At 61.8% G+C, this 25,703-nt stretch overlaps 2 protein-coding genes across 5 annotated transcripts in view; one reads left to right on the top strand and one right to left on the bottom strand.

Moving 5' to 3' along the window:
* The window catches only part of EDC3 (enhancer of mRNA decapping 3), a 51,178-nt gene extending 43,868 nt beyond the window's left edge, over positions 1-7,310 (top strand). For both annotated transcript variants that reach the window (XM_081047790.1, XM_081047789.1), the window contains 2 exons: positions 2,824-3,041; positions 5,113-7,310. In XM_081047790.1, the coding sequence (XP_080903916.1) occupies positions 2,824-3,041; positions 5,113-5,447 (553 nt within the window). In that variant the 3' untranslated portion in view covers positions 5,448-7,310. The remainder of the gene's footprint in view (positions 1-2,823; positions 3,042-5,112) is intronic.
* Positions 7,311-7,574: 264 nt separating this feature from the next.
* CLK3 (CDC like kinase 3) lies at positions 7,575-23,404 on the bottom strand. 3 transcript variants are annotated; one of them, XM_081050182.1, is made up of 13 exons: positions 23,285-23,404; positions 17,047-17,198; positions 16,226-16,442; positions 14,276-14,372; positions 13,941-14,007; positions 11,806-11,922; positions 10,905-11,071; positions 9,863-9,957; positions 9,654-9,783; positions 9,414-9,496; positions 8,985-9,064; positions 8,643-8,733; positions 7,575-8,065 (listed from the first exon to the last, which is right to left on the bottom strand). In XM_081050182.1, exons 2-13 carry the CDS (start codon positions 17,196-17,198, stop codon positions 7,889-7,891), a joined length of 1,473 nt encoding a protein of 490 aa, XP_080906308.1. In that variant the 5' UTR covers positions 23,285-23,404; the 3' UTR covers positions 7,575-7,888. The 3 variants fall into 3 exon arrangements, with proteins under 3 accessions (XP_080906308.1, XP_080906307.1, XP_080906309.1); XM_081050181.1 differs by lacking the exon at positions 23,285-23,404 and adding an exon at positions 22,511-22,806 and having other exon boundaries at positions 7,649-8,065; XM_081050183.1 differs by lacking the exon at positions 14,276-14,372 and having other exon boundaries at positions 7,649-8,065; positions 23,285-23,346.
* Positions 23,405-25,703: the final 2,299 nt, after the last annotated feature.

Below are 25,703 nucleotides of genomic sequence, written 5' to 3' on the forward strand. Positions count from 1 at the left end.
AGTAGACAGCGGAGGCGGGACAGCAGGCAATGAGACCAGTCAGAAAACTGAGCCAGGGGCCCAATGTTGGCGGCCCCAAACGGAAGTAGGGATCAGACAAGTGCAGACGGCGGGTATGTGTCTAAAGATAAACTCAGCAGGGCAGGGTCATTGCATGGATGTGAGCTGGTGGAAAGTTGGAGTGTCCGAGATCATCGAGCTTCAAGCTTTCCAGCGTGGACCCGTGGTTGGATAGTGATAACATTCACTGTGGTAGGGAAGTGGGGAGGGGGCAGGTTTGGGGAAGACGGATCGTGTTGAGTGTGGGAGGCCTGTGTGACCACTAGCAGTCTGGACCTGAGGTTCCTAAAAAGGTCTGATCAGAAGGTAGAGAGCTGCAAGTCAACAGCTCGCAGGTGATAGAAGACTAGATGAGATCGTCTGAGGAGAGGGTAGACTTCTGGGGAACATCAGCATGAAGGCATAGTTAGGAGATGAGGAACCTTCTAGAGTGGCTGAGAAAGGAAGCCCGACAGGGAAGAAAGCCAGAGGACAGCGCTTTAGAACCGAAGAGATAGTATTTGAAGAAGAAAGGAATGGTCAGCAGTGGACTGCCGGGAGATGAAGCAAGTTCAACTTGACGGCTGTCTGCTGATTGGTCAGGCCAGCCTGTGGGAGGGCGGAGTCTGAGTGCTCCAGCTGGGTATGACGTTTCCCCTTCTCGCTCCCCTGCTCCTCTCATCCTGTAGAGTTGTGGGGGTGTCTGTTCTTCCCTGCCCCTTGATTTAGGCCTGCTTCTCAGCTGCTAGATCCCTGGCCTCCCCTGTGCCAGGGAAGAGCCCATGGAGACCCCCAAAGGAGTGAGGAGTGCAGGCTGCCCTCTGGGGGGGCATCAGGCCCTTGGTTCTGGTGGCTGCCACACCTGTCAGGGTGGCTATTGGGACAGCTCCTGGAATTGGCTCTTCCCAGGAGTGCTGGAGGCCATTAAGTGGCTTCCGAGAAGCAGTAGTTTGGAGGCAGGATCTGAATGTCCCCTCAAAGTCACATTCCTATCTAGTAGGCTATCCTGTGCCGGTCTGAACTCACAGAAAGATCGTCCCCTTTCCTTGCAGCAGTTGCTGGTTTTCCTTTGAGAAGGATCACCAGTTAGTAATCATTTTCACGTAGGGCAAGTACCATGTGGCCTTTCTCAACAGCCTTGAATTTCATCCCATAACCAGTTCGAAGGTGAATAGTCACCTGGTGTTTTGTTTTTTCTTCCCCCTTCTTCCGCACCCACTTCCCCCCACCCCACACACTCTGGTTCAAGCCGTTGTTTCTTGGTCTAGTTGTAGGACACAGCTCCCTGACCCATGTGGTATTATGAGCTCCCCCTGGCTGAGGCAGTCTTTGGCGACCTGGGTGTTAGGAGCATGGCGCTCCCACCACCTGAGCCACCGGGCCACCCTCCCCCCCACCTGGTGTTTTAAGATGAGCAAGCTAAGCCTCAGGGTGCTGAAAGACTTGCCCATGTGGCCTGGCCTGTACGAGCCAGGTCTCCGATCCTGGTAGGACTGTTTCCAGGGCCTATACTCTGCGCCCCCCCTCCCCCGTGGGTACGTAGGTGTCTGCTGAGTCCTGCTGGGGGTGCCTCTGTGAGAGGGAGTCTGTTTAGAAAACAGACACGGCTGAGTCAGATGCCAGAACTCTTCAGTGTCTGTCTTAAGGGAGAAGTACTCATCATATTTCCTTAATGTGCAAACATAATGGGGAAATGGATGGTTTGGTGTATATGTAGAGTACATTGCTGAATTCCCCAAATTTATTTGGCTGTTTGGCTTGACAGCCGCTGTCATCTTTCTCCCTTTGGGAGACCAGTAAGTGATTGTCACTGCGCCACCCCCAGCAAGGACCTCCGCCGCTTTCTGGCGGGCTGTCTTCCAGACCTCAAGCCCTGAGGGCAGACCACGTGGCCTGTGAGTTAGGCACAGCTCCAGGCTGATTGTCCAAACCTCCTTCCCTGTGGTTTCTCAGACCCCCAGAGGGGTCTCAGCTTTGAATGGCAGGAAACTGAAAGTGACTTCATCAAGAGGTGGGTGTCCAAAGCAGCTTCCAGCTGCCTTTTCTGTGACCAGTGACATATTGGTACCAACACCGACCGAGCACTTGTGTCGGACCTGCTCTCGGTGCTGTGCATCCAGTAATCCACAGGCAGCCGATGAAATGGGTCCTGTTAGTATCTACAGCAGTGCCCTTGTGGCAGCTCAGTATACAACTTGGCTGGAAACTGAGGGCGATCTAGAACAATCCTGTGTGGTACTTGCTGTGGGTTTCTTAGTGAGCTAGAGTAACGCTAGGAGAGGTGAGCCTTCAGCTGCATCTCAAAGAAAAGATGGGTCAGAGTGTGACAGGTGAAGGGCTTTCTGGCCAGGGGACACAGTTGGGGCAGGAGGAAGAAAGAGCTTTATAAGTGCAGGAGAGGATGATGAGCCCAGCCTTGCTTCTGGAGCAGCTATGTTGGGGAAGGAGAGCCAAGAAGGCTGCGCAGGTGGAAAAGCCTCTTTGTTAGGTGCAGTTTGGACGTAGGGAGTTCCCACCGCGAGCACAGTGCGTGCTCTTGGTCAGAAAGCAGTGTTCTGGCAGCGGCATCTCCTGGAACAAGATCTGAGTGAACCGAGGCAGAGGACCCAGCAGATGAAGTGGCGTGGTGACAGTAGGAATGCCGTCCTGTAGAGCGACCTGCCCCCCTCTGGGACCTGGGACTATCAAGACCTCTGAGCAACAGGCGCCGAGGCACTCGTTTGGTTTTGGGTGCAAGGGGTTGCCATGTCTGTGGTTGATAAGGCTTCTTGACCTCTCTTCCAGGTTGAATCCCAAAAATGTCCACCAGAGGCCTACAGTGGCCTTGTTATGTGGGCCCCATGTGAAGGGGGCTCAGGGCATCAGCTGTGGAAGGCACCTCGCCAACCATGACGTCCAGGTCATCCTCTTCCTGCCCAACTTTGTCAAGATGCTGGAGTCCATCACCAACGAGCTGTCTCTGTTCAGCAAGACCCAAGGCCAACAAGTGTCTAGCCTCAAAGGTGAGCTCTTCGGCCTGGCTGAGGCCTCCTCCCGCCCCCGTAGTTTGGTGGTGTGATGGTGCCGCCCAGCGGCGACAGGTGGAAAAGCACCATGAGCGTAAAGAGTGCTCTGCCGGAAGGGGTCTTATTAATACGCACAGGAAATGCCTCTGGTGTCCGCGCGCCTGCCTCCCATCCCTTCACCCTCCCTCTCCCACTACTCAGATGGAGAGCTGGGCACCCATTTATTCCTTTCACAGATATTTACGGAGCAGGCACTGTTCCTGACACGGGACAGGGCAGTAGGTTTCTTTTTTTTTCTTCAGTACATGCTTCCCTGGAGCTTAACACTGTGGTTATGACAGGCGAAGAGACAAGTAACGTTTCTATTAGGTGAGAAGGCAGTAAGTGTGATGGAGACAAATAAAGCAGGGAAGGGAGGTAGAGAATGTTGGACGGTTGGGTGAGGAGTAGCAGACAGACATTCAGGCTCAGGCTGTAAGGGCCTGCAGGTCACTGCGTCGGTTTGACCTTTCGCGGGGGTGAGATGGAGAGTCCCTGCCAGAGTAAGTAGAAGGAAGATATCATCAACTCAGGTTCCACGTGATCGTTCTGCCTGCTGCTTGCAAGCAGCTTAGAGCTGACAGAGGTGTTAAGAGGCTGTGATAAATTAGAGGGGATGGTGCTTGAGATGGTGGAAGTGGCGGAAGGTGGTTAGTTTCTGAATCGATTTTGAAGATGGAGCCTACAGATTGGATGTAAGGAATGAGAGAACGAGAAGGTTGAGTGGCTCCAGGCGCTCTGGCCTGAGTGACTGGAAGGATGGCGGTGCCGTCACGGAGATGGGAAGACTTGGGGACGAGGTTTGGGGAGGAAGAACAGCTCAGCTAGACGTGCCACTGGACGTGCAGGCAGAAATGCTGGCTGGGATGCAGGTGAGTCTGGAGTTAAGTGAAGGGACCACTGTGGAGTCACACGTGTGTAGGTGGTGTTTGCAGCCATAATGAGCCTGGAGGAGACGTGTCGTAGGGAGAGAGACTAGGAGGTGGAGAAGTTGTCAGGCTGAGTTCTTTGTTAAGAAGTCAGAGTTGAGAGATCCGCAGAGGAGACAGGGAAGGAGAAGGAAAGCAGGAGAGTCTGGTACCTCGTGTCGGCAGCCATTCTAGTTCCAGTGGAGACTGAGAAGCGACCGCTGGAGGTAGCGGTGTGGACGCCCCCAAAGCTCTTGACAAGAGCAGTTGCAGGTGGAGTGCTGGGGGCCAAGTCTGATCGGGGCGGGTTGAAGTGAGAACGGGAGACGTGGAAAGAACAAATACGGCCCAAACAAAGGGCCTTGCCGGGGGTCAGAGGGTGAGCTGGGGCCCGAGCCTGGGCCAGCACCTGTCTCCTAACTCTCAGTTGTGAGTCTCACTGAGAAATCGCCTTACTTGAGGCTGAGCTGGGGAGGGTGCCTGGTGTGGGTTCCCCTCTTGACATCTACCTGATGCCTGCTCCAGGCAGCTCTCTGGCTGCCCCAGAGGCTTCCTTCCCATGCCAGCTGCCCGAGGCAAGCCTGAGGATGCCGGCCCTTGATTTTCTCTGGTTTCTGTGATTTGCATTTTAACCTCTTAGGCTGGTCACGACTTACATACTTGTTGGGATACCTGTTCTTGTACTGACCCAGAGGCCTGGTTAGAGCAGAGAAGCCTTTTTAAATATCTGGGAGAAGTGATGGGTTCCCTCCCATTCTTAAGGTTGGGCTGCAAGGAGGACCCATTTCCCTGAGAACAGTGGGAGAGGCCAGTGAGGGCTGACCCCGCTTCCCCGTGGACCCAAGGAGTTGGTCAGATTGCAGAGGTGGTGAGGGCCTTGTGGCCTGAGCAGCCCTGCACACCCAGCAGGGGCATGCTTCAGCCGGGGTGCTCCAGGAGGACGGTCCAGCGGGCTGACGTGCCCTTGGTCTCGCCAGCACCCAACCCAACCACGCCTTGGAACTCGCGGGGCCTGAGTCCTGGCCCCCGGAGAGGCCGCCGGGTGGTGCCTGGGTACTAGGCCCAGCCTGGGCTGCTCTGTGCTTCCCAGGATTTTCACGTGGCACTCTCTCCACCTGCAGATCTGCCCACTAGCCCTGTGGACCTGGTGATCAACTGCCTGGATTGCCCCGAGAATGCCTTCCTGCGGGATCAGCCCTGGTACAAGGCGGCCGTGGCCTGGGCCAACCAGAACCGCGCACCAGTGCTCAGCATAGACCCTCCTGTGCACGAAGTCGGACAGGGCATTGATGCCAAGTGGTCCCTGGCTCTGGGCCTGCCTCTGCCGCTGGGGGAGCGCGCAGGCCGCGTCTACCTGTGTGACATCGGCATTCCCCAGCAGGTGTTTCAGGAGGTGGGCATCAGCTACCACTCACCCTTTGGCTGCAAGTTTGTCATCCCACTGCACTCTGCCTAGAGGGGCTCTGGGCAGGCTGGGCACAGTCCCCTGCTGCTCTTGACACTGAACTTGACAGCAAACGCCTTAAGGATGTGAAGCTTCATGGACCTTGTTAAATTTTTTATTTTGGGTTTGTTTCTTCCGTGAGAGAACGGATCATATTTAAAGCCGACCTGTCACCCGTCCTTAACCAGGAAAGGCTTTCCCTGGGTGTGCAGGGCGAGTGGCAGGCTGCGTGCGCAGCGGCTCCTGCGTGGCTAGCTGGGGCTTTGTTTACAGACATAGGCAGCTCACAGACTGTTTCAGGTTTACAGCACCTTGCGGGCAGGGGCCGGTCCTGGCTGGGGCCTGTGCTTGCTGTTTCAGAGCCTGTGGCTCTGTCTCCCTCGCTCCTGCCTGCCTGTGCCCAGCTGGCAGCCCTTCCTCTGTCGTGCACAGCCGGCCGCGCCGCAGCTGCCCACTAGAGGGCAGACTCGCACTCCCCGTTCCTGAGAGCCGAGGCCTCCCCTGAGCCCTACGAGGTCATTTGGGGGTTTTGACCCTTTCTCCTGAGCTGATCCAAGTTTTCTGCTGCGATTTGTTTCCAAAAGACCTTCCTCCTTTCCACTCCGTCAGTCTGAGAGGCAGGGAAGGGGGTGGCATCAGGACAGTTTTGCTGTCCTGGGATTTTATACTGTTTTCCTGGTGTCTTCAGCACAGGTGGTGTAAGGTGTTACTGTAGAACCACACGGTGCCCATCTTGCCAGCAGTGCCCCCAAGCCCATCCCCTCAGCAGCTGGGGCCAGAGCCCTCAGGGTGCAGCTTTCACGTTCAGTACTGGGGAGGCCCCTGGGGGAGCCTGGTGCTGAGCCAGAGGAGGCTCCTGGTGCTTGTCCTAGACGCCCCCGCCCCGCCCCCCCCCGGCACACGCCCCCACTGTTCGGTCAGCTCTGCCCTTGCCCTGCAGTGTCCGCTGTAGCTGTCCTCCCAGAGCAGGCGCATGTCCCTCCCCTGCCTGGGCTCCACCCCGGCTCGGTGTCCGGACTGAACCTTGTTGACCGTCCACTCTAGATGAGTAGGCTGGGGGCCAGCACCCGATCTCAGACGCCAGAATCGGGCTGGTTCTGGATGAGCTGGCAGGCGCCGCTCAGCCACAGAACACTGCTGCTCCTGTCCCGGCACCACGCCCTGGACCGTCGCTGGCCGGGGGCCTGGAGCCTGGCGGTGGGAGCCATGCCCTGGGGTCCCTGGAGTGGCTCTTGCAGAAGGCTAGTGCGTTCAAGCCTTTCCCAGGGCTTCGGGCTCCCCAGTTCTGGTTAAAGGGGTGAGTAGGGAGGCTCACCAAGGATCGTGGGCACGGGGTGGGGAGGCCTCGTGTCCCTTTCCTTGTGGAGCAGCCAGGACACATGCAGCGGGGGGAGGGCTGGCCCCTCCTTCCTGCCCAGCCGCCCTCAGACGTTCCGTTGTGTCCAGCAGTGGGAGGCCCGAGACTGAGCCGCGCTGCGCTCCGAGCCCCCGCTTACTCGGCCACACAGCGGCCACGATGGGCCGTGACGAGCAGTGCTGGATGCCAGGCATTTCCGTACGCAGCCCTTCAGGACATCCTGGCCCGACTGCTCACTCCTGAAGTCGCAGTGGCCCTGGGGGTGATGGCCTTGTTGAGGGGCCACTGGGAGTTTGTGCCCAAGCCCCTCTTTTTCTCCCCTGGTGGCACTGGAGCCTCTTGCTGCCCTCAGCCTGGGCCTTCCCCAGTGGTATTCAAGTAGGATTCCTCTACCTTTGGTCTTTTCAGGGGCGTCCTGCCCACAGTCCCCAGTCCCCAAGGGGATCCTCAAGACTCACTTATGCGGCTCTTGGGGAACCCAAACCAGCACTGAAATAAAGTTGAATGATGGAGTCCTGTGCTGTGTCAGTTCTGCTCTGTGGGCTGCAGTGAGCGAGGACTAGGGCCCAGCCCTAGGCGCCCAGCCGGCCCCAGGCCGACAGCCTTCAGGAAGCCATCGTTGGGGCACGTCCAGCCTCAGGTCCCAGCCAGTGACAAGAGTGGGCGGATAGACGCGAGCGGGAGCTGACAGGTAGAGCCTCAGGGCCTGGACTGCCCAGCCCATCTTGTCACTGGTAGCCCTTCTGGGCCTGGGCGCAGGTCACCTTAGCTCTCCACAGGCTAAACCGCTAAGAAAGACTTTATTAGGAAAGCAGGGAAGGGAGAAGGCAAGGAGCCTGGAGACGGACACACTGGTACCAGGGGTTACAAACAGTAAGAAACACTTTATTATAACTTTACAACATATAAATAGCTGGGGTCAAATCTGTGCTTCCTGGCAGCTGGGCGTCAGGTCTTCCCCCCCCAGGCCCTCCCTCCCTCCCTCCCTTCACATTGCACTGTTCACTGGTGCTGGGGGCCCGGGGGCCCAGGGGTGAGCAGCTGGAGCCATGGGCCGGCCAGCCCATGCCCTCCCCCTCGCTTGGTGGCTGTGCTGTCATCTGCTGGGGTTGCGGCTGCTGTGGAAGGACCGTTCCTCAGGGGTCAGGCCAGCGAAGAAGGGGTGCAGCAGGGCTTCCGCCAGTGTGATGCGCTGGGCAGGGTCAAATTCTAACATCCTGCGCATCAGGTCAAACAGCTGCACGTGCTCCACGGAGTCCTGGAGCATGTAACTCTGCTCGGGGAGGACACAAGCGCCTCAGTCAGTGTGATGGGGGGCCACGGGGAGCCGTGCTGCGCGGCAGGGGACGCAGGGACGCCTCCTGGACCACGAGCAGCTCCTTTCTTTTCATGCCTGTTACAGCCTTTTGCTCGGACCTGGTCAGGCCACTGGGTGGCTTGCTGCCCTGGTGTCTCTGCCCCCACATGCAAAGTCCTGACGGGTGGGGAGAAATCACCTCTGCGAAATACACTGTCCGAGCCCCAAACGCAGTTGGCAGAGGCTTCCTGGCCACGTCTAGGTCTCTGGCCACCCAACCTCAGTCCTGCCTAGTTGTTCCCACACTTGGGGGAATGGGGGACAGGAAGCAGCAAGGTCTGGTGTTCCCCAATTACATTCATAGCCACCCTATGGGGAAGGGGAGGGGTTAAGGGCCCATGTGGGGCAGTCTGCCAGCACCCAGCAGCCCCGGGGGCGGCCTCCCATAGAGCTGGAGGAGGGGCAGCCCTTAGCTGCCTGGCCTCTCTGCTGTGTGTGCCAGCGCCTGGGGTCTCCTTGGCATAAGCTGGGCTGGGGGAAGCCAGAAACTGACCTTCAGAGGTTTGCAGTTCTCCTTCACATACCGGCCATCAGAGCTGTTCTCATCCCAAACCAGGCCCCCTTTGTAGAAATATTTCTGCTTCCTGGAAAGCAAAGGGAGGGGGTCGAGTCTTGAGGGGGGGGGTAGGGAGGACAGTGGCCGCCTGGCCAGACAGGATCCTGGGCTGACCCAGCAGGGCAGGACGGTCTGGGCAGCAGGTTTGGCAGGCTGCTCGGGGGTGTCCAGGGAAGGCTGCTGGGAGCCCGCAGGGGCCAGGGAGCATTCCGCAAAGACTCTAGTAGCTTGTTGACCCACAGCCAAGACGGGAAAGGCGCCTGGGCCAGGCCTCTGTACCTGGTTCGGTGGATCATGTGTGACGGGAGGGGCCCCAGGATTTTCTCCATCATCACCAAATGCTCTCGGTTTTCGTGGGTCTGGAAGGTCAGGAATAGGGCAAGCGGAGGTTAGTGCCAGCTGAGACCCCTCAGAGGAGGGAAAAAGCTGGGCAAGTGCCTTCCCAGCCTCTGATGTGGTGGCGGCCTGCTAACCTGTCCCCAGAACCCAACCAACCCCAGCCCACATGACCCCGACACGTGCTGTGCCCCCTCTCCGGCCCCAGCCCTCCATCTTCGCGGCCTGAGTGCCCCAGCTCCCCTGCCCTCCTCCTCCCCGAGCACCTATAACCTTCAAGAGTCTGAGTCTCACAACATGCTGGAGCCGCCCCCCGTGGCCTGCCAGCCAGAGAATCGTGTTGGGGGGCTGGAGCAGCGGGGGGCGCCGTACCTGGAAGAGTGTGAAGCCCCGGTAGTACTCGAAGAGAATGCAGCCAATGCTCCAGACGTCGCAGGGCTGTGCCCAGCCCAGCTCTGAAGCGAGATGGGGAGAGGCTGAGTCAGCCCTGGTTCCAGCCTCGGTCGCTGGCGGCTGCCACGCTGGCTGGCACGACTCGCGCAAACCCCCGGCCGCCGGCCCCCCAGTGGCGGCCGGGCGCCTTGCTGCGCCTCCCCCCGGGCAGCCGCTCACCGAGGATCACCTCCGGGGGCCGGTAGTGCCGCGTGGCCACTATGGTCGTGTGGTGCTCGTGATCAAAGGTGGCGCTGCCGAAGTCCGCCACGCGGATGCTGCTGTTCTTCACCGCCTTCTCCTCGCAGCTCTGCCGAGGGAAGGCGGTGGTCAGGGCCGCAGGGCAGCCCGGCCGGCCGGGGCCTCCCTCCCGTCCCCCCCACCAGTACCTTGTGCTCGTTGTAGAGGGTTTCAAACTCAGAATTCACAAACAGGATGTTCTCCGGTTTCAGGTCCGTGTGGGTCAGCTGGTTGTCATGGAGAACTGAGGGAGGCGAGACAGGAGGGAAGCAGACTGAGAGGGAGCTTCCCCCCTGGCTCCTGCCAGGGCCCCGGACAGGCTTTAAAACGGGGACAGGGGAGCTTTCCATTCAAAATACTCCCCTCCTCAGCCTGTCTGTCACCAAAGCTGCAACGTGAGTGGTGGTGGGGTGCACCCTCTCCCTAACACTGGCTATAGTAGTTGCAGTGCCAGGAGCAAAAAAGAAAATGCAGGTCTCCTTACTCAGAAATTAAGAACGTTGAGCAGGTGGCAACAAAGCTTTAAAGCCAGCACAGGGCCACCCATGAAACCAGCCCTGCCTCGTTTCTAGCCCTGAGCAGGGGCCGTGTGTTTCCTCTGATCTCTGGCACACCAATAGATGGCTCCCTGCCACGCCTCACTTCCAGGCTCTGGGCGCCCATCTGGCACTGCAGACCCTCAGAGCAGTGTGGGCCACCTGTCCCCAGCACAGGCCGTCCTCTACCAGGAATCAGCACGCGGCACACTGGCCCGTCAGTGAGCTGCTCGTCTTGCTGTCCCCTGCATCTACGCACACCTGCTCTAGGTCCCCACACGTCCCCAGGGGCCGGCGGTCTTGCTCCAGCCACCACAAATCCTGCAGCGTTGGGCACGGCTACCACCAAGTACGTGGCAGACGGATGGAGAGTGGCAGCTGGACGGGGCAGGAGCTATGGCGGGGGCATCTCCCAGGTCCCTTGGACCTCTTCACCCTTTGCAGGGAAGTGCTAGCAGGATTGGTGGCCGGGAGAAGTCTAGAGCATCTGGGGCAGAGGCGGGCTCCGCAGGCCCCTGGAGGAGCTGCAGCCTCTCCGTCCACAGGTTCGTACCGGGAGGCCTGGGACACGAGGCTCAGACGCTTAACAGTGCGGGCAGGAATGGGGAGCCGAGCCCCCCAGGTGACTCTGCTGCATGCCAGGGCGGACACTCACATCGCAGGGCGTGGCAGAGCTGGTAGGCCATGTGCCGGACGTGTGGCAGGGGGTAAGGCTGGAAGTTATTCTCCTTCAGGAACTCGAAGGTGTTCTTGCCCAGCAGCTCAAAGGCAATGCACATGTGACCGTGGAAGTTGAACCAGTCGGACATCAAGACGCACAGGCTGGGGGGGAAGAAGGAGGCCTCAGGCTCGGTGCTGGGGGCGAGCTGCCCCAGCCCTGCCTCAGAGCAAGCCAGTGCCTACTCCCGCCCAGGCCACTGGGTCACACTCGGGATGCAGAAACACATGAAGAATCAGGTAGCAGCAAGGGCACACCCTCCACCAGCCATCACCCACATCGACTCGGAACAAGGACTGAGCTTCCGGTTGTGACGGTGGGGGGCATTCTGCCTCACCTACTTCTAATACGGGCGTGACCCCTCCCCTGCATCTTCGAGAAAGATGGAAGAACAGCAGGGTACTCCACAGGACTAGCAGTGCCTTTCCCAACTCCCTCCGCGTAGCTTTCTGAGTGTGCGTGGTGCTTGGAGGTGAGGACGTGCTTGGCATCTATGTACCAAAGGTGGCTCTCCTTTGGGTGTCTGGCTGTGAAGAGCCCCAAGCAGCTTCCGGTTTCTGTTTTGCCTGATGCCCACCCCTCCCAGGGGCCCCCAATGCACAGATGCAGGGCTGGGCGGCCTGCCTCAGGACTCGGAGGGGGTCGTGCTGGAGCGTGGGCTGAAGTCCAGAGGCTCCTCCCCCAGGACACACCCGCCGGACTCCCCGGCTCTGGGTGCAGGGTGGAGGCCCGGGCCCACCAGGTGAGAGGACACTGCTCGGCCCCAGGGGGTCGGGGCCGCCGGGCCGCGGAGCATGCAGGTGCCTGTGAAAGCCACCCATTCCGTGCCGACACTCACAACTTGTTCTCCTTGTCCTTCTCCTTGATCTTTTTCAGGACGTTGATTTCCAACCGGGCGGCCTCCCGGTACTTGCCCACGTTGCGGATGATCTTCAGGGCGACCTGAGACTTCCCTCTGGCACCGGGGAGGAAGCAGAGATGCTCATGACAAGCTGCTCAGCTCGTCCCCCACCCCCACCCCACCCCAGCACCTCCTGGCAGCCATCCCTCAGGACTCCAGGAGTAGGGCCTGCCTGGAGGGGTGCAAATACGTAACACCCAGCCTGCCCGTGTGACACCAGACTCTACCCTTCCAACAGCAAGCTGCCTTGGCACCTGCGCCAGCCGCAGGCTATTACGCTCTCAGCCATTGCCAGCTCCTGGGCAGACGGGGCAGAGTAGCAGGGCCTGTCCTGCTGACCAACACCGGCCCGAGCTCCCTCGGTGACCCACCCTGTAAGCCAGTCGGCCCTGCCCTGCCATACGTCCCCCCACACACCCTTTTCAGCACCACCTGGCCTTCCTGAGCACATCTGCCAAGTCTGGGCAAACGGCCTCCCTGGGGTGGGGTTCCAGGACGGAGTGAAGGCCTGGCAAGAGGATAAGGGTGCCAGGGCTGGGGGCCGCCCACATGGACCAAGGACAGCTCCCTGACCACGCCCCCTCCGCCCCACCTGCCCGCCCACCAGCCACGGCATGGATCAGGCACCACCAAGTGCCAGGAACCCTTGTTCAGTGTCCAGTGAGGATTTTAACAATCCCTGCTCTACGCGCACCCCCAGCCCCACCCAGGAAGTCACTTGAAATATGCCAGCAGAGAAGATGCTGGGTGGGGACTGCAGCAAGCAGCTCTGGGCCACAGGGAGCAGCCTCGGAGGCCACTGGGAGGCTGGCCTTGGTGCCTGAGGAAAGGCCACAGGCCAGAGGGCAGAGGCATCTTCTAGAGAATACCCTGCTTTTCTCTGCCAGTCCCACTTTTCCAGATTTTCAGGGCAGAAAGGCACGCAGAGGAAAGGCCACCAGCCTCCTCCTAGAACAGGCTCTATCACTGGCGTTCCAGACCCCAGCAGGGAGGAGTCCATCGCCTCCACAGGTAGCCCGCTCGCGTCAGGGCTGGACGGCTCTGAGGAGAAGGCCCTTCCTCTGGCTGCGCTGAATCTCGCCTCTTAGCTGACTCCCTCTGCAACCCCTGAAGGTCCCGAGCCCTGTGCCCGCCCCTTCATGAGTTCACAGGCTGACGTTCCCTCGAGGTACTCAGAGGGCTTAGCTGCCCTGTGTGTCACAGTGCAGTCTACCTGTCCCTGTGCCCACTGGTCCCAACTCCAACCTCTTGGGTCCAAGGGTGTTTAAATGGGAACTGAGAGCCCGAGGCGTCCTCTCAGTCACCATCACTACTGTATCTTGGGGTCCCATGGCCACTGGACTGCTGGGGCTAACTGTCCTCTCCAAGCACCTCCGAACGTGGGAGCCCCACAGCTTCATTCAACTGCCAGGGGACAGGGGCAAACCCTGAGATGTTTCATCTCTAAACGAGCAGAAGAGACACGTATGGGCAGCATGTGGCTCAACGGAGACAAACACTTTGCAGCTAAAGCACCAAAGCAATGAGGGTGCCGTGAAGGCAGGGAGTGTGGCTCCCAGGAGTGGCGCCAGCCTGACAGAGGAGGGCCGGGGGACACTGCTCAGCCAGGAAGGAGTACCCCTGTTCTACTGACTACACCCAGCCCAGCCACACTGGAGGCGGCAGCGGCCTGCTGGACGAGAAAGCCCAGGGTGCGTGTCTGCATTGGCCCCACGCAGCCTCACAGGCAGACCTCTAGAGAGTGGGGCCTCATGCCCACCCAGGCCAGGCCCTCACAGTGAGCCCAGGAAGCAGGGCCAGCCCCCGGGGGCGGCCATGGCCGTTCTGGTAGCCACCACTCCGGGGAAGTGGGGAAACGGGCAGGCCAGCCCCTTCCCCAAGCAGCAATGCGTGGGCAGGTGTGCCACACGCCTCTGGGAGCCCAGGCTTTCTCCTAGTCGGGGGATCAGCGAAACCCTAACACGTGTAGGCCGGAACCCTGCTCCGGGGCCCCCTTCAGAAAGGAAGAGGTTAAGCTCTGACTGCCACAGCTTCAGGCACCGAGGCCAGCCCTTCCCAGGAAGCTCGCTCACCTGGCATGGTCCAAGCACTCCACCACTTTGCCAAAGGTGCCTTCGCCCAGGTTCCCCACAATCTCATCTAGGAGAGAAAAGAAGTGGGGCGTGAGGGTCTGGAAGACAGAGGGTTGGCAGCTCCTGCAAGTTCACAGCATTCAAATTCTCAAAAACAAGGTTTCTCTCTCACGGCTACACTCTTAAAAACAGAAGTTGCTAGTGTTTGTGTCATTCAGGCAATTACTGGTGGCCCCGCTAAGGCACCACGCGCACTAGAGGCCCCTCCGGGCGGGAGAGGGCTGCTCTAACGGGGGGAGAAAGTAGAGGTAAAGTTTTACGAAAGGTGGCTGTACATCGCTCTTGGAGCCAATCGCCGATCCGGCACACCAGGTGGCCCTCCTTGTCATCTTCCACACTCCGGCTGCTGCGCTTACTGCTCTGTTGGCTTCTCTGCATGCACCGCCCCCCGAAACGCCATCCGACCAATCGCATGGTAGGCGGTTCCGATTGACAGATTGAGGTGTCAGTCAAAGGCAGAGGTGCAGACGGTGAGGAGCCGGTGGGTTGGTTGGTTGGTTGGATTTTCCAGATCCCAGCATTTCATAAGGCACACAGCATATATAACGATAGGGATATTGCAAGGGACACGTCAAGACACAAACTGACTTCAAAAACAGAAAAGTAAAAACAGCTACAGGTATGTAAGAAAAGTCGGACATTATCTAAGAGAAAGACGCCGCAAATGCTCAGAAAGATGACCAGCCTCTGCTGCCGGGGGCCGGGCCGGGCCGGCCGAGCGGGGAGCCACAGCCCTGACTCCCTCCTCCAGTGAGTGTCCCCCTCCCGGCCCTCCCGCGACGCTTCAGCCAGGGTGAAGACGCAGTGCAAATGGCGCAAGATGGTAGCTGGTCCAGCCTGGGTCCGATCATCCAGAATGGTGGAGGCCACTCTGGCTTCAGCTGCACAATGCCCAGCCTGTCCTTGCCGGCCTGTTTGCCCACACAGCCCTGCAGGTACCCGACAACTGCCACTCAGAGCCGAGCTGCTACCCCAGATGTGGCAGACTGAACATCACCACCGGAAACGGCCTTCCGTCAGCACCCCTGATGCCACCAGCCTCCAGCGGGCACGGAGCCCGGGATCCTCTGGGCTGGTCGACTTCCAAGCCTCCTACCACGATGGCCCACACAGGCCCCAACCAGCTCCTGCCCTGGCCATGGCACCCGTGCTACTCACAGGCCAGGCCCATCCTGAGCCTCACAATGACAGAAAGCACCAAAGAGAAGCAGAACCACAGACCTGCACTATCCTCCTGAGGCAGTGGGCAGTGTGCAGAGGCCACCAGGTCATGCAGGGTGCCTGCGGTCAACCTCCAGCCCAGGCCACTCAAACATGTCACCGGAGAGCTAGGCAGAGAAGAGGCCTGGCCCCTCCACGGGTCCGCCACTCCTCAGAGGCCTCATGGCTGGCAGGAGGGAGTGGGGACGGGAAGAGGAATGGGGAGAAGACAACACAGAAGCTCAGAGAGACACACCGGGCCTTCCTCGCCGGAGGTCGGAGTGCGGTGTGGGCTCCCGGTGTCGGCAGAGACCTAGCTGTACAACCCTGCTGCTAGGAACACCGCCAGGCCCTGCTCTGGGCACGTGGCCTGCCACTACGCAAGGCCTGGGGCTGCAGGCCTTTCTGTCATTGTTTCACACGTCCCGTCACATAGGCAGCTTGTCCCCTCGCCTTGACTGCCCCTCCTGTGAAGAGGACCCGGCGGGAGGTCCGCAGGGAGCTCCCAGTCGGAGCTGACAGACGGGCAGCCCCTCCCCGACCCTCCGGGCCTTCGGGGAGGGCTGTGGAGGTGAGGCTGCAGAAGGAGGTGATTCCACACCAGTCAGAGCCCTCAGCTACGTGCAAAGGCCATCTCTAGGGGGCAGGACCAGGTCACAGAGCTCCAGACCACACACCAGCACCCTGTCAGGACCCCTACGAAGTGTCCCCGGCCACGTGCACCCATGCAGCCTGTGCCTGGAGCACTGTGGAGACACAAACCGGCCAGGGGCCAGCCAGCGCCGGAACCAGAGCCCCTACAGCTGCCACTGCCAATGGGTCAGAAGAAAGAGGAGCCGGGCCTTCTGCTCGGGCCGGGCCTGGACCAGACGACACGTACAGACACACACGCACACGCACACACGCACGCACAGCAGATGCATGTGCTCAGGGCTGGCAGTACTCACCCGGACCAGCCAGCTGGAGAGAGAGCTAGAAAGAGAGGGGCTGCGGAGCCCCAGCCAGCACACGCTGGCACTACTCACCGAGGAGGCGCTGCTACAAGACCTGGTGCGGCGTTTGTGGCAGTGGTGCGCATGCTTGCGGGCCCGGTACGGCTCCCTCTCCCGTGACCGCCGGCGATGGTGGGAACGTGACGATCCGTAGCAGTCCTCGCCAAAAGATGGGCTCCGCTCTTCACACCGGTACGTGTCGCTGTCACGGCGCTCCCGGTATCGCCGCTGGTAGGGCAGGCGGTCATGGCTGCCAAGAGGGCGATGGGGACACTGGTCAGATGGGGACCCCGCCCACCAGCCACGTTCCTGCTACCAGGCAAGAAGCACGTGGTGGGCTTCCCACAAAAGGCTCACAAGGGCAGCCTGCTGGAGCAGAGGGACCCCGACGAGGGAAGTTTGGGGGGGTGTGAAGCCCTGCCTCCAGAACCTCAGCACTGCCAGCACCCCGCCAGTGCCAAAGGAGGCAGAGCCCTGGGGAAGGTGCGCAGGTGGAGCGTCTCCAAGGGTTCCAATGCCCCAGAGCTCCCTATGGTCTGGGGGCTGAGACAGCACCAGGGAACCTCTGGAAAGTGCTGAGGTTATATTCTGAATCCCTACTGAGGAAGGCTCAGAGGTTAGCCGGGGGGGTCCTGGCCAAGAAAATGGGGGCATGTGTGGGGAGGACAGAAAGAAGGAGCAGCAAGGATGGCAGTGAACACGGAGGCTGGGGAATACAGGCGAGATGGGGAAGAGCCCAAAGCAGACAGGGCAGCGACCTCAGTGCAGCCAGCAGAGGCAGTAGTCCCCTGAAGGAGCGGGGGCTGTCCCCACGCTGCACACTGTCTCCCCAGCCTGACCTCGTGCCCTCTCACCTTCTGGACCGAGATCTCCGGGGCGGAGGCTCCCTTCGAGACGGGTACCGAAGTCTCCCTTCATGTTCCCGACTGTAAGACCTCCTCCTTTTCCATCGGTAGCTCAGGTACGGGTCTGGCTCAGGGGAGCGATATCGCTTACAGTGATGCATCTAGGCCACGAGAAATGGAAAGTCCTGCTAAACATGCAGCCAGCCACCTCCAGCCACTGGGCAGCCGAGGCACTCCTGAAGAAGGGGCCCTTTGTTCTGTTTGGGGGCAGCCCCTCCCAGGGGTTTCTGAAGTGAAGAACTCTGAGGTCACACTGGTCAAAGAGCAGACAATGGGTAACACCCTTCTCTGCCAGTGAACAAACAAACAGCTGCCTCCCAGCACAGCATCCGGGCCTGGTGGCCTGAGCACTGGGGGAGCCAGGCGAGCCCGCACCAGGTGCTGAGGCTGAACGCAGCAGGGCTGGTGGGCACCGTCACGGGAGACAGGGGAGCCCCGCGTGCTCAATTCCCTCCTGCTGGTCTGTGGGGCCTATGAAGTGCCTGCTCTGTCAAGTCAGAGCCCAGAGTCAGACAACTGCGGGCAGGGCGCCAACACACAGGACAAAGGGGAGAACGCACTCGAGCTGAGAAGCCCAGTTGCATGAGGAGGCCCTGAATTGGACCCCACTCAAGGGAGCAAGGACCACAAGCTGGGGTGAGGAGCGACAGGCAGAGATGAGAAGACCAGCTCTTGGAGAAAGAGGTGAACAGGATCCCACAGACATTCCGCACACGGAGTTCTGGCCAGCCCTTACTGGTCCATACTGAGGCTCGACACCATAAAGATGCCAGGCTCCTCAGAGCAGCCAAATACCTTGCCTGACGCCCATTTAACACCATCAGACCATCTGGAGAGCCTTGACAGGCGGTGCCTCACCTCTACCCAACGGTACCACTACTCTCCCCTCTCCAGGACCCTTCTGCTGTGCCCATCTCAGGCTGATATGCTCGGGGAGACAGGCCACAAGAGCCCACCTCACTATCCCTGCTCGGCGGGGACTTACATCCACTACAGGAAATTGCCAGGCTGGATCAGCCACCAGCTGAGAAAGAGCTGTGTGAGGCCAGCTCCCTGTCCCACCCACTGCCTCCCTGGGAAGGCTGGGCGAGAGACTGTGGCCAGCCTTACTCCCAACCCTTCACTAGGCCACAGCCAATCTCCAACAGTGGTCAGCCCTGGGCTTGCCTGACCAAGCACATTTTGGACAAACCCACTGAGGCTGCCCCATCTCATGAGAAGGGTCTGTCAGGAGAAGAACAGAACGGTTCCCCTGGGAGGAGCAGGGCAGTGAGGCATATGTGACCAAACCCCTGGGAATTTCTCCGTGATCCTGAGAAAGTCACTGGCCTCAAATGCCCCACAAACAGGTGTCTCCCCTCGTTTACCTGGAAGTCCAGGCCCAGCAATCCTTGGAGATAAATACTATGTAAGATCACTGCCACAGCACCTCAAGTACTCAGACTATTGTTGCGTTGATCATCAGCTGACTAATGTTTCACTGTTTTCCTACAATTACCCTGTGTCAGGTGCCCAAGCTATGGACTGAAGGCAGGATCTCACATTTCACTGAGTGACACAAACACAGGCCCTGCCCAGCCTAGCCCAGCAGACAAAGCAACAGAGCTGGGGGACATGGTCAAAGACTCCCTCCTGGGACCCAGAAGATTCTTACATTCACATTAGAGAACAGCTTCAGAGTCAGATAAATGTCAATCTGAATTCTGGCACTGTCACTTCTAGCTGTGTGCCTTTAGGCAAATTATTAAACTACTCTTATCTTCAGCTTCCTCTTGCAACAGGGGAATGGTAACCTTAAATGTTCTGTGAGGACTGGATTCCGTCACTCCTTAAGTGACATGCCTAGCACATGCCTTCACGTCACACGCCTGGCCCCCGTCCGGGCCCAGGAGAGGCACTGAAGGCAGCTTTTCCTTAACATTATGAAGGTTCCAGGTGACACCTCGGGGTCTGTGTTAAATGCCTTCCTGGCATGAAGTACATTTACTGAGTCCCTTGGGAGGGACCATGGAGGAGAGAGCTCTGGGTAGAAAACCCTGAACTAAATCCCGGTGCTGCCACTTACTGGTCTGGTGACAAGTCCCTCCAGGCCTTGCTTACCATACCTGGAAAATGGAGATAAGGACACCTGCCCTCCACGCTGGCAAAGGAGATGACAGCTATAAAGTCCCGTACACAAGGCAATCGCAGAGGAAACCACCTCTCCTTCAGCACAGTCTAGGCAGGTGCAGTCCGGGGGCTATCTGACGCCCCTCATTCTCTTCCCTGCCAGGGCTCTAGGGCCCATTTCTCATCAATTATCTCTGATTCCGACCCCCCAGCAAATGCGTTGTTTAAAGAAGCAGCAAGAAGCTGACGGCCACAATTATGCTCCAAAAGGCTCTTGCTGCACAAGTAAGAACAAGGTAATGTGGGGCGGCCGGTGGCTCAGGCGCTTGGAGCGCGTCCTCCCAACCACAAGGTTGCCAGTTGGGTTCCTCCAGGCCCGCAAGGGATGGTGGGCTGCGCCCCTGCAACTAAGGGATGGTGGGCTGCGCCCCTGCAACTAAGGGATGGTGGGCAGCGCCCCCTGCAACTAAGGGATGGTGGGCTGCGCCCCCTGCAACTAAGGGATGGTGGGCAGCGCCCCCTGCAACTAAGGGATGGTGCGCTGCGCCCCTGCAACTAAGGGATGGTGGGCAGCGCCCCTGCAACTAAGGGATGGTGGGCAGCGCCCCTGCAACTAAGGGATGGTGGGCAGCGCCCCTGCAACTAAGGGATGGTGGGCAGCGCCCCCTGCAACTAAGGGATGGTGGGCTGCGCCCCTGCAACTAAGGGATGGTGGGCAGCGCCCCTGCAACTAAGGGATGGTGGGCTGCGCCCCCTGCAACTAAGGGATGGTGGGCAGCGCCCCCTGCAACTAAGGGATGGTGGGCAGCGCCCCTGCAACTAAGGGATGGTGGGCTGCGCCCCTGCAAATAAGGGATGGTGGGCAGCGCCCCCTGCAACTAAGGGATGGTGGGCAGCGCCCCTGCAACTAAGGGATGGTGGGCTGCGCCCCTGCAAATAAGGGATGGTGGGCAGCGCCCCTGCAACTAAGGGATGGTGGGCAGCGCCCCTGCAACTAAGGGATGGTGGGCAGCGCCCCTGCAACTAAGGGATGGTGGGCAGCGCCCCCTGCAACTAAGGGATGGTGGGCTGCGCCCCTGCAACTAAGGGATGGTGGGCAGCGCCCCCTGCAACTAAGGGATGGTGGGCAGCGCCCCCTGCAACTAAGGGATGGTGGGCAGCGCCCCTGCAACTAAGGGATGGTGGGCTGCACCCCCTGCAACTAAGGGATGGTGGGCAGCGCCCCCTGCAACTAAGGGATGGTGGGCTGCGCCCCTGCAACTAAGGGATGGTGGGCAGCGCCCCTGCAACTAAGGGATGGTGGGCTGCGCCCCTGCAACTAAGGGATGGTGGGCTGCGCCCCTGCAACTAAGGGATGGTGGGCTGCGCCCCTGCAACTAAGGGATGGTGGGCTGCGCCCCTGCAACTAAGGGATGGTGGGCAGCGCCCCTGCAACTAAGGGATGATGGGCTGCGCCCCTGCAACTAAGGGATGGTGGGCTGCGCCCCTGCAACTAAGGGATGGTGGGCTGCGCCCCTGCAACTAAGGGATGGTGGGCAGCGCCCCCTGCAACTAAGGGATGGTGGGCTGCGCCCCTGCAACTAAGGGATGGTGGGCAGCGCCCCTGCAACTAAGGGATGGTGGGCAGCGCCCCCTGCAACTAAGGGATGGTGGGCTGCGCCCCTGCAACTAAGGGATGGTGGGCAGCGCCCCCTGCAACTAAGGGATGGTGGGCTGCGCCCCTGCAACTAAGGGATGGTGGGCAGCGCCCCCTGCAACTAAGGGATGGTGGGCTGCGCCCCTGCAACTAAGGGATGGTGGGCAGCGCCCCCTGCAACTAAGGGATGGTGGGCTGCGCCCCTGCAACTAAGGGATGGTGGGCAGCGCCCCTGCAACTAAGGGATGATGGGCTGCGCCCCTGCAACTAAGGGATGGTGGGCTGCGCCCCTGCAACTAAGGGATGGTGGGCTGCGCCCCTGCAACTAAGGGATGGTGGGCAGCGCCCCCTGCAACTAAGGGATGGTGGGCTGCGCCCCTGCAACTAAGGGATGGTGGGCAGCGCCCCTGCAACTAAGGGATGGTGGGCAGCGCCCCCTGCAACTAAGGGATGGTGGGCTGCGCCCCTGCAACTAAGGGATGGTGGGCAGCGCCCCCTGCAACTAAGGGATGGTGGGCAGCGCCCCTGCAACTAAGGGATGATGGGCTGCGCCCCTGCAAATAAGGGATGGTGGGCAGCGCCCCTGCAACTAAGGGATGATGGGCTGCGCCCCTGCAACTAAGGGATGGTGGGCAGCGCCCCCTGCAACTAAGGGATGGTGGGCAGCGCCCCCTGCAACTAAGGGATGGTGGGCAGCGCCCCTGCAACTAAGGGATGGTGGGCTGCGCCCCCTGCAACTAAGGGATGGTGGGCTGCGCCCCTGCAACTAAGGGATGGTGGGCAGCGCCCCTGCAACTAAGGGATGGTGGGCAGCGCCCCCTGCAACTAAGGGATGGTGGGCTGCGCCCCTGCAACTAAGGGATGGTGGGCAGCGCCCCCTGCAACTAAGGGATGGTGGGCAGCGCCCCTGCAACTAAGGGATGGTGGGCAGCGCCCCCTGCAACTAAGGGATGGTGGGCTGCGCCCCTGCAACTAAGGGATGGTGGGCAGCGCCCCTGCAACTAAGGGATGGTGGGCAGCGCCCCCTGCAACTAAGGGATGGTGGGCTGCGCCCCTGCAACTAAGGGATGGTGGGCAGCGCCCCCTGCAACTAAGGGATGGTGGGCAGCGCCCCTGCAACTAAGGGATGATGGGCTGCGCCCCTGCAAATAAGGGATGGTGGGCAGCGCCCCTGCAACTAAGGGATGATGGGCTGCGCCCCTGCAACTAAGGGATGGTGGGCAGCGCCCCCTGCAACTAAGGGATGGTGGGCAGCGCCCCCTGCAACTAAGGGATGATGGGCTGCGCCCCTGCAACTAAGGGATGGTGGGCAGCGCCCCCTGCAACTAAGGGATGGTGGGCTGCGCCCCTGCAACTAAGGGATGGTGGGCTGCGCCCCCGCAACCAGCAACGGCAACTGGACCCGGAGCTGAGCTGCGCCTCCACAGCTAAGACTGAAAGGACAACAACTTGACTTGGGGAAAAAACACCCTGGGAGCGCACACTGTTCCCCAGTAAAAAGAAGCTTTAAAAGAAAAGGTAACGCGAAGGACACGGGCAGGACGCAGCGGTGCCCGCGCCCAGGCCTGCGGCCGCTCCTCCCCAGGCCCGGCCGCCCGCCCGCCAGCGCTGCCCTCGCCCGGCCGCCGGGTCATTCCCGGCCGACGCTCCCGCACCGCCATCTCACACCTGCCACCTCGCGAGCCGCCGGCGCCGGGTGAAACGCTCCTCCTTCTCAAGGGCACGGAGGAGGGAGGCTGGAAGGCCGCCAGCTCCGCCCCGGCGGGGGCCTGGCTCGGGCCGCGTCCAGCGCCGCGCCGCCCCGGGGCTCCCACACCCGGAACTGAAGCGCAGCGGCCCGGGCGTCCGTCCGGTCAGCGCGGCCCGGCCGCGGCCCCTCCCCCGGGCCGGCGCGGCTCCGGCGTCACCACACGGCCTGCGGGGCCCTGCGGCCCTCGCTCGCGCCCCTTCCCGACGCCCGGGGCGCCAGGGATCCGAGCCCCGCTCCCCGTAACCGCCGCCAGCGGCGGCCGGGGGAAGCCCCGGGGGCAGGGGGCCCGCCAGGCTGCGCCAGAACCCAACCCGCGGCGCGCGGGGAGGAGGCGCCTGCGGGCCGAGCCGCGAGCCGAGGCTGGGGAGGGGTCCGCGGGCCTCCCGGGGAGCCTCGGGGGCACAGCCCCGCTCCGCCGGCAGCTGCGGGCCGCCGCCGCCCTGCAGGCGCCCCGGGGCTGCTCAGGCTCGCATTCCCGACACCAAGGGGTCGACACGCCGGGGTCCGCGGTGACCGGCCTCCCGGGGAGAAGCGGCGGGTCAGGGGTGAGAGGTCGGGGCCGCGGCCTGAGGTGGCCGAGGAGGAGAACGAAAGAGAGGAGGCCGCGCCCGACGCCGGAGCCTGGGCCCGGCAGCCCGCGCGCCCGCCCGCGCCTCAGCCCGCCGCAGCCCCCGGCCCCGGGCCGCACTCACCGTCTCCAGGCTCAGGCTGCGGCTAGGCCCCACTCCCCGCTCGGAGCGCCGCTTCCGCTTCCGGCTCCAGCCTCCGCCCGCGGCGGCCCCGCCCCCCGCGTGACGCGGCGTCGCCCGCCCAGCTCGGCGGCCCGGCCGCTCTAGCTCCCGACTCGAAGGCTCTGGACGACCCGCCTTCTCCGGCCCGGTCGCTGCGGCCTCGGGGGAGACTGGTGCCGCGAGGGCCGAGGGGCCGCCCCAGGCCCGCCCCCGCCGTGGCGCGACGCACGTAGGCGCGAAGACGCGACTGGGGCGCCGTCCCCGGCCGGCGCGCCCTGGGAGCCGCCGCGGGGAGCTGCGACCCGGCCGGCGCGCCCCGCCCGCGCCCGCCAGCCCCCTCCTGCGCGCAGGGAGGACGGCATTGTTGCGCGCTCGCCTCGGTGAAGAGCCGCCTGGCCTCGAGCTGCTGTCCGGCCGGGGCGCCGGGCGCCCTGCACCGAGGCTCGTGCCGGCGGCCGCGACGCTCGCTTAGGTGAAGGAAGCCCACAAGCCCACATCCTCCGTGCGCGGAGCGGGGCAAAGCCGGGGCGGCTCGCCCGGCGCCGGGGCCCGCGGGGCGCTTGGTGGGACCCGGCCGAGAGCCCCGGGGGCGGGGTCTCCTCCGAGAGCACGGCCGGGGCGCACAGCCTCGTTCCTGTTAGCAGACCCCGCGCCCTGCTGCGGCGGGGCCCCGACCATTTCTCCTCGGAGGGACTCCACGGCCCCCTCCCACCCCCTGCCCTGCGCTTGGGGCGGGACGACGCCGCCCCGTTTTACAGATAAAGCCGAGGTTGGGCCCTTTAGGACACCTCACGGTTTGTGAGCGTGCACGGCCCCCAGCTTCCGCTGGCGTGGTTCAGCGAGGCCCGCGGGCGGGGCCCCACGCCGGGGCTGGGACGCGGGGGGGAGGCAGCCTCCAGGCCCCGCCCCTCCCCTCGCCACGCCGCGGGGCAGCAGGGGTTCCCCGGCCCCGCCCATGCCACGCCTCCCCCGTGAGGACTGGGCACGCCCCCACGCGAGACGCAGGCTCCCCGCCCTCGCGGGCGCAGTCTGAGCGCGTCCTTCCGCTGCGGGCTCGCGGCGGTCCCTCCCGTGCTGCGTGTCTGGCTCCCCCTTAACCGGGTCTGCCGGCATCGCTTGAGGGAATGCTTGGTAGCCCAAATCTGGTACTTCACCACCTCCGCCCGGAGTAGAAAGGGGCACCTCAAGACCTGCTCCTGGTCCCCTGCCGGCCGAGAACAGCCGCCCCCAGTCCGGGGATTCGGGGGCGGCTGCGGTCCCGCCGGCGCGCCCCAGGCCCCACGCTGCCTGCTGCCGCACGGGAGGCGCTGTCCTGCCCGGGCCCAGCGCTTGGCCCGTGGCCGCGGCCACACCGGCCGGGTTTCATCCCGGTGTCATCCGCTCAGTCGACGTGGGAGGACTGTGGGGTGCGTCCTCCTCCCACCGCTGTGCGGCTGCGGTTTCCAGGGCTCCTGGAAGCCAGGGCCGCGAGAGCAGAGGGGCTCAGAGCGGCTCCTGTCCTCAGCCCTGCCTCGGGCCCAGGTGCCGGGGGCTTCCCACCGGCCCTCCCACCATAGAGAACCCAGGATTCCCTGCCTCCCGGTAACGAAGCTGCTGTCCCATTTTCTAAAGTGGAGTGGGAGCCATGTCTCAGCTCCCTCGCCAAAGTCTGCGGTCCAGCAGCTGTTGTCCCTGAGATGCTACTAGAACTTCATTCTTTTGTCTCTTAATTCCTGAAAGAACTCACCTAGAAGGAAGAGGCAGAGTGTCCAGCACGTGGAAAAAACCTGCCCTGAGATAATCTGGGTAAGTCCGTCCACCGTGACCCCACTCTTCCACCGCCTTTCTCCAGTGCTGGACTGAGACCCAGGGAGCTCCGTGGGGGCCACCTTCAGAGAAGGCTGGCTGCACATCCTCTGCCCCTCAGGCCCAAGCTCCTTCGCCAGTGCTCACCCCTGAGGGTACCAGGTAGGAGGATGGCAGCCTGATTCAGTGGTTCCAGGGAGACCCCGTGCAGCCTGCCTTCAGCCACCTGTGCCCACAGCAACTCTCACGCCTCTTTATGTCCCATTTGCCCCTCCCCCGGGGCTGCTGGCTTAGCTCACCACCCCCTCCGGCCCCCAGCTTCACTGATCCCTTCCTTGTCCTGCTGCTCTAGCTCTCTCTTCTGTCTGCCATGTTCATCTTTACCTTCTCTGAGGGCAGGTAATTCACCTTCAAGCCTCAACCCCAGGGTCACCTCTCTGGACAATCTGGCTCCCTTCCCTGTGCTCCCGTGGCACCTGGTACCTGTGCTGTCCTCTGTGCCAGCTCCACAAGCTCAACAACCTGGCAGACCATGAGCCCCTCCAAAACCAAGCCACGCTGGGCGTGGGGTCCCAGTAAGGGCTGGGGCTGCCCA

Source organism: Rhinolophus hipposideros (genome assembly GCF_964194185.1).
Source record: "Rhinolophus hipposideros genome assembly, chromosome: 5".
Taxonomy (NCBI): domain Eukaryota; kingdom Metazoa; phylum Chordata; class Mammalia; order Chiroptera; family Rhinolophidae; genus Rhinolophus; species Rhinolophus hipposideros.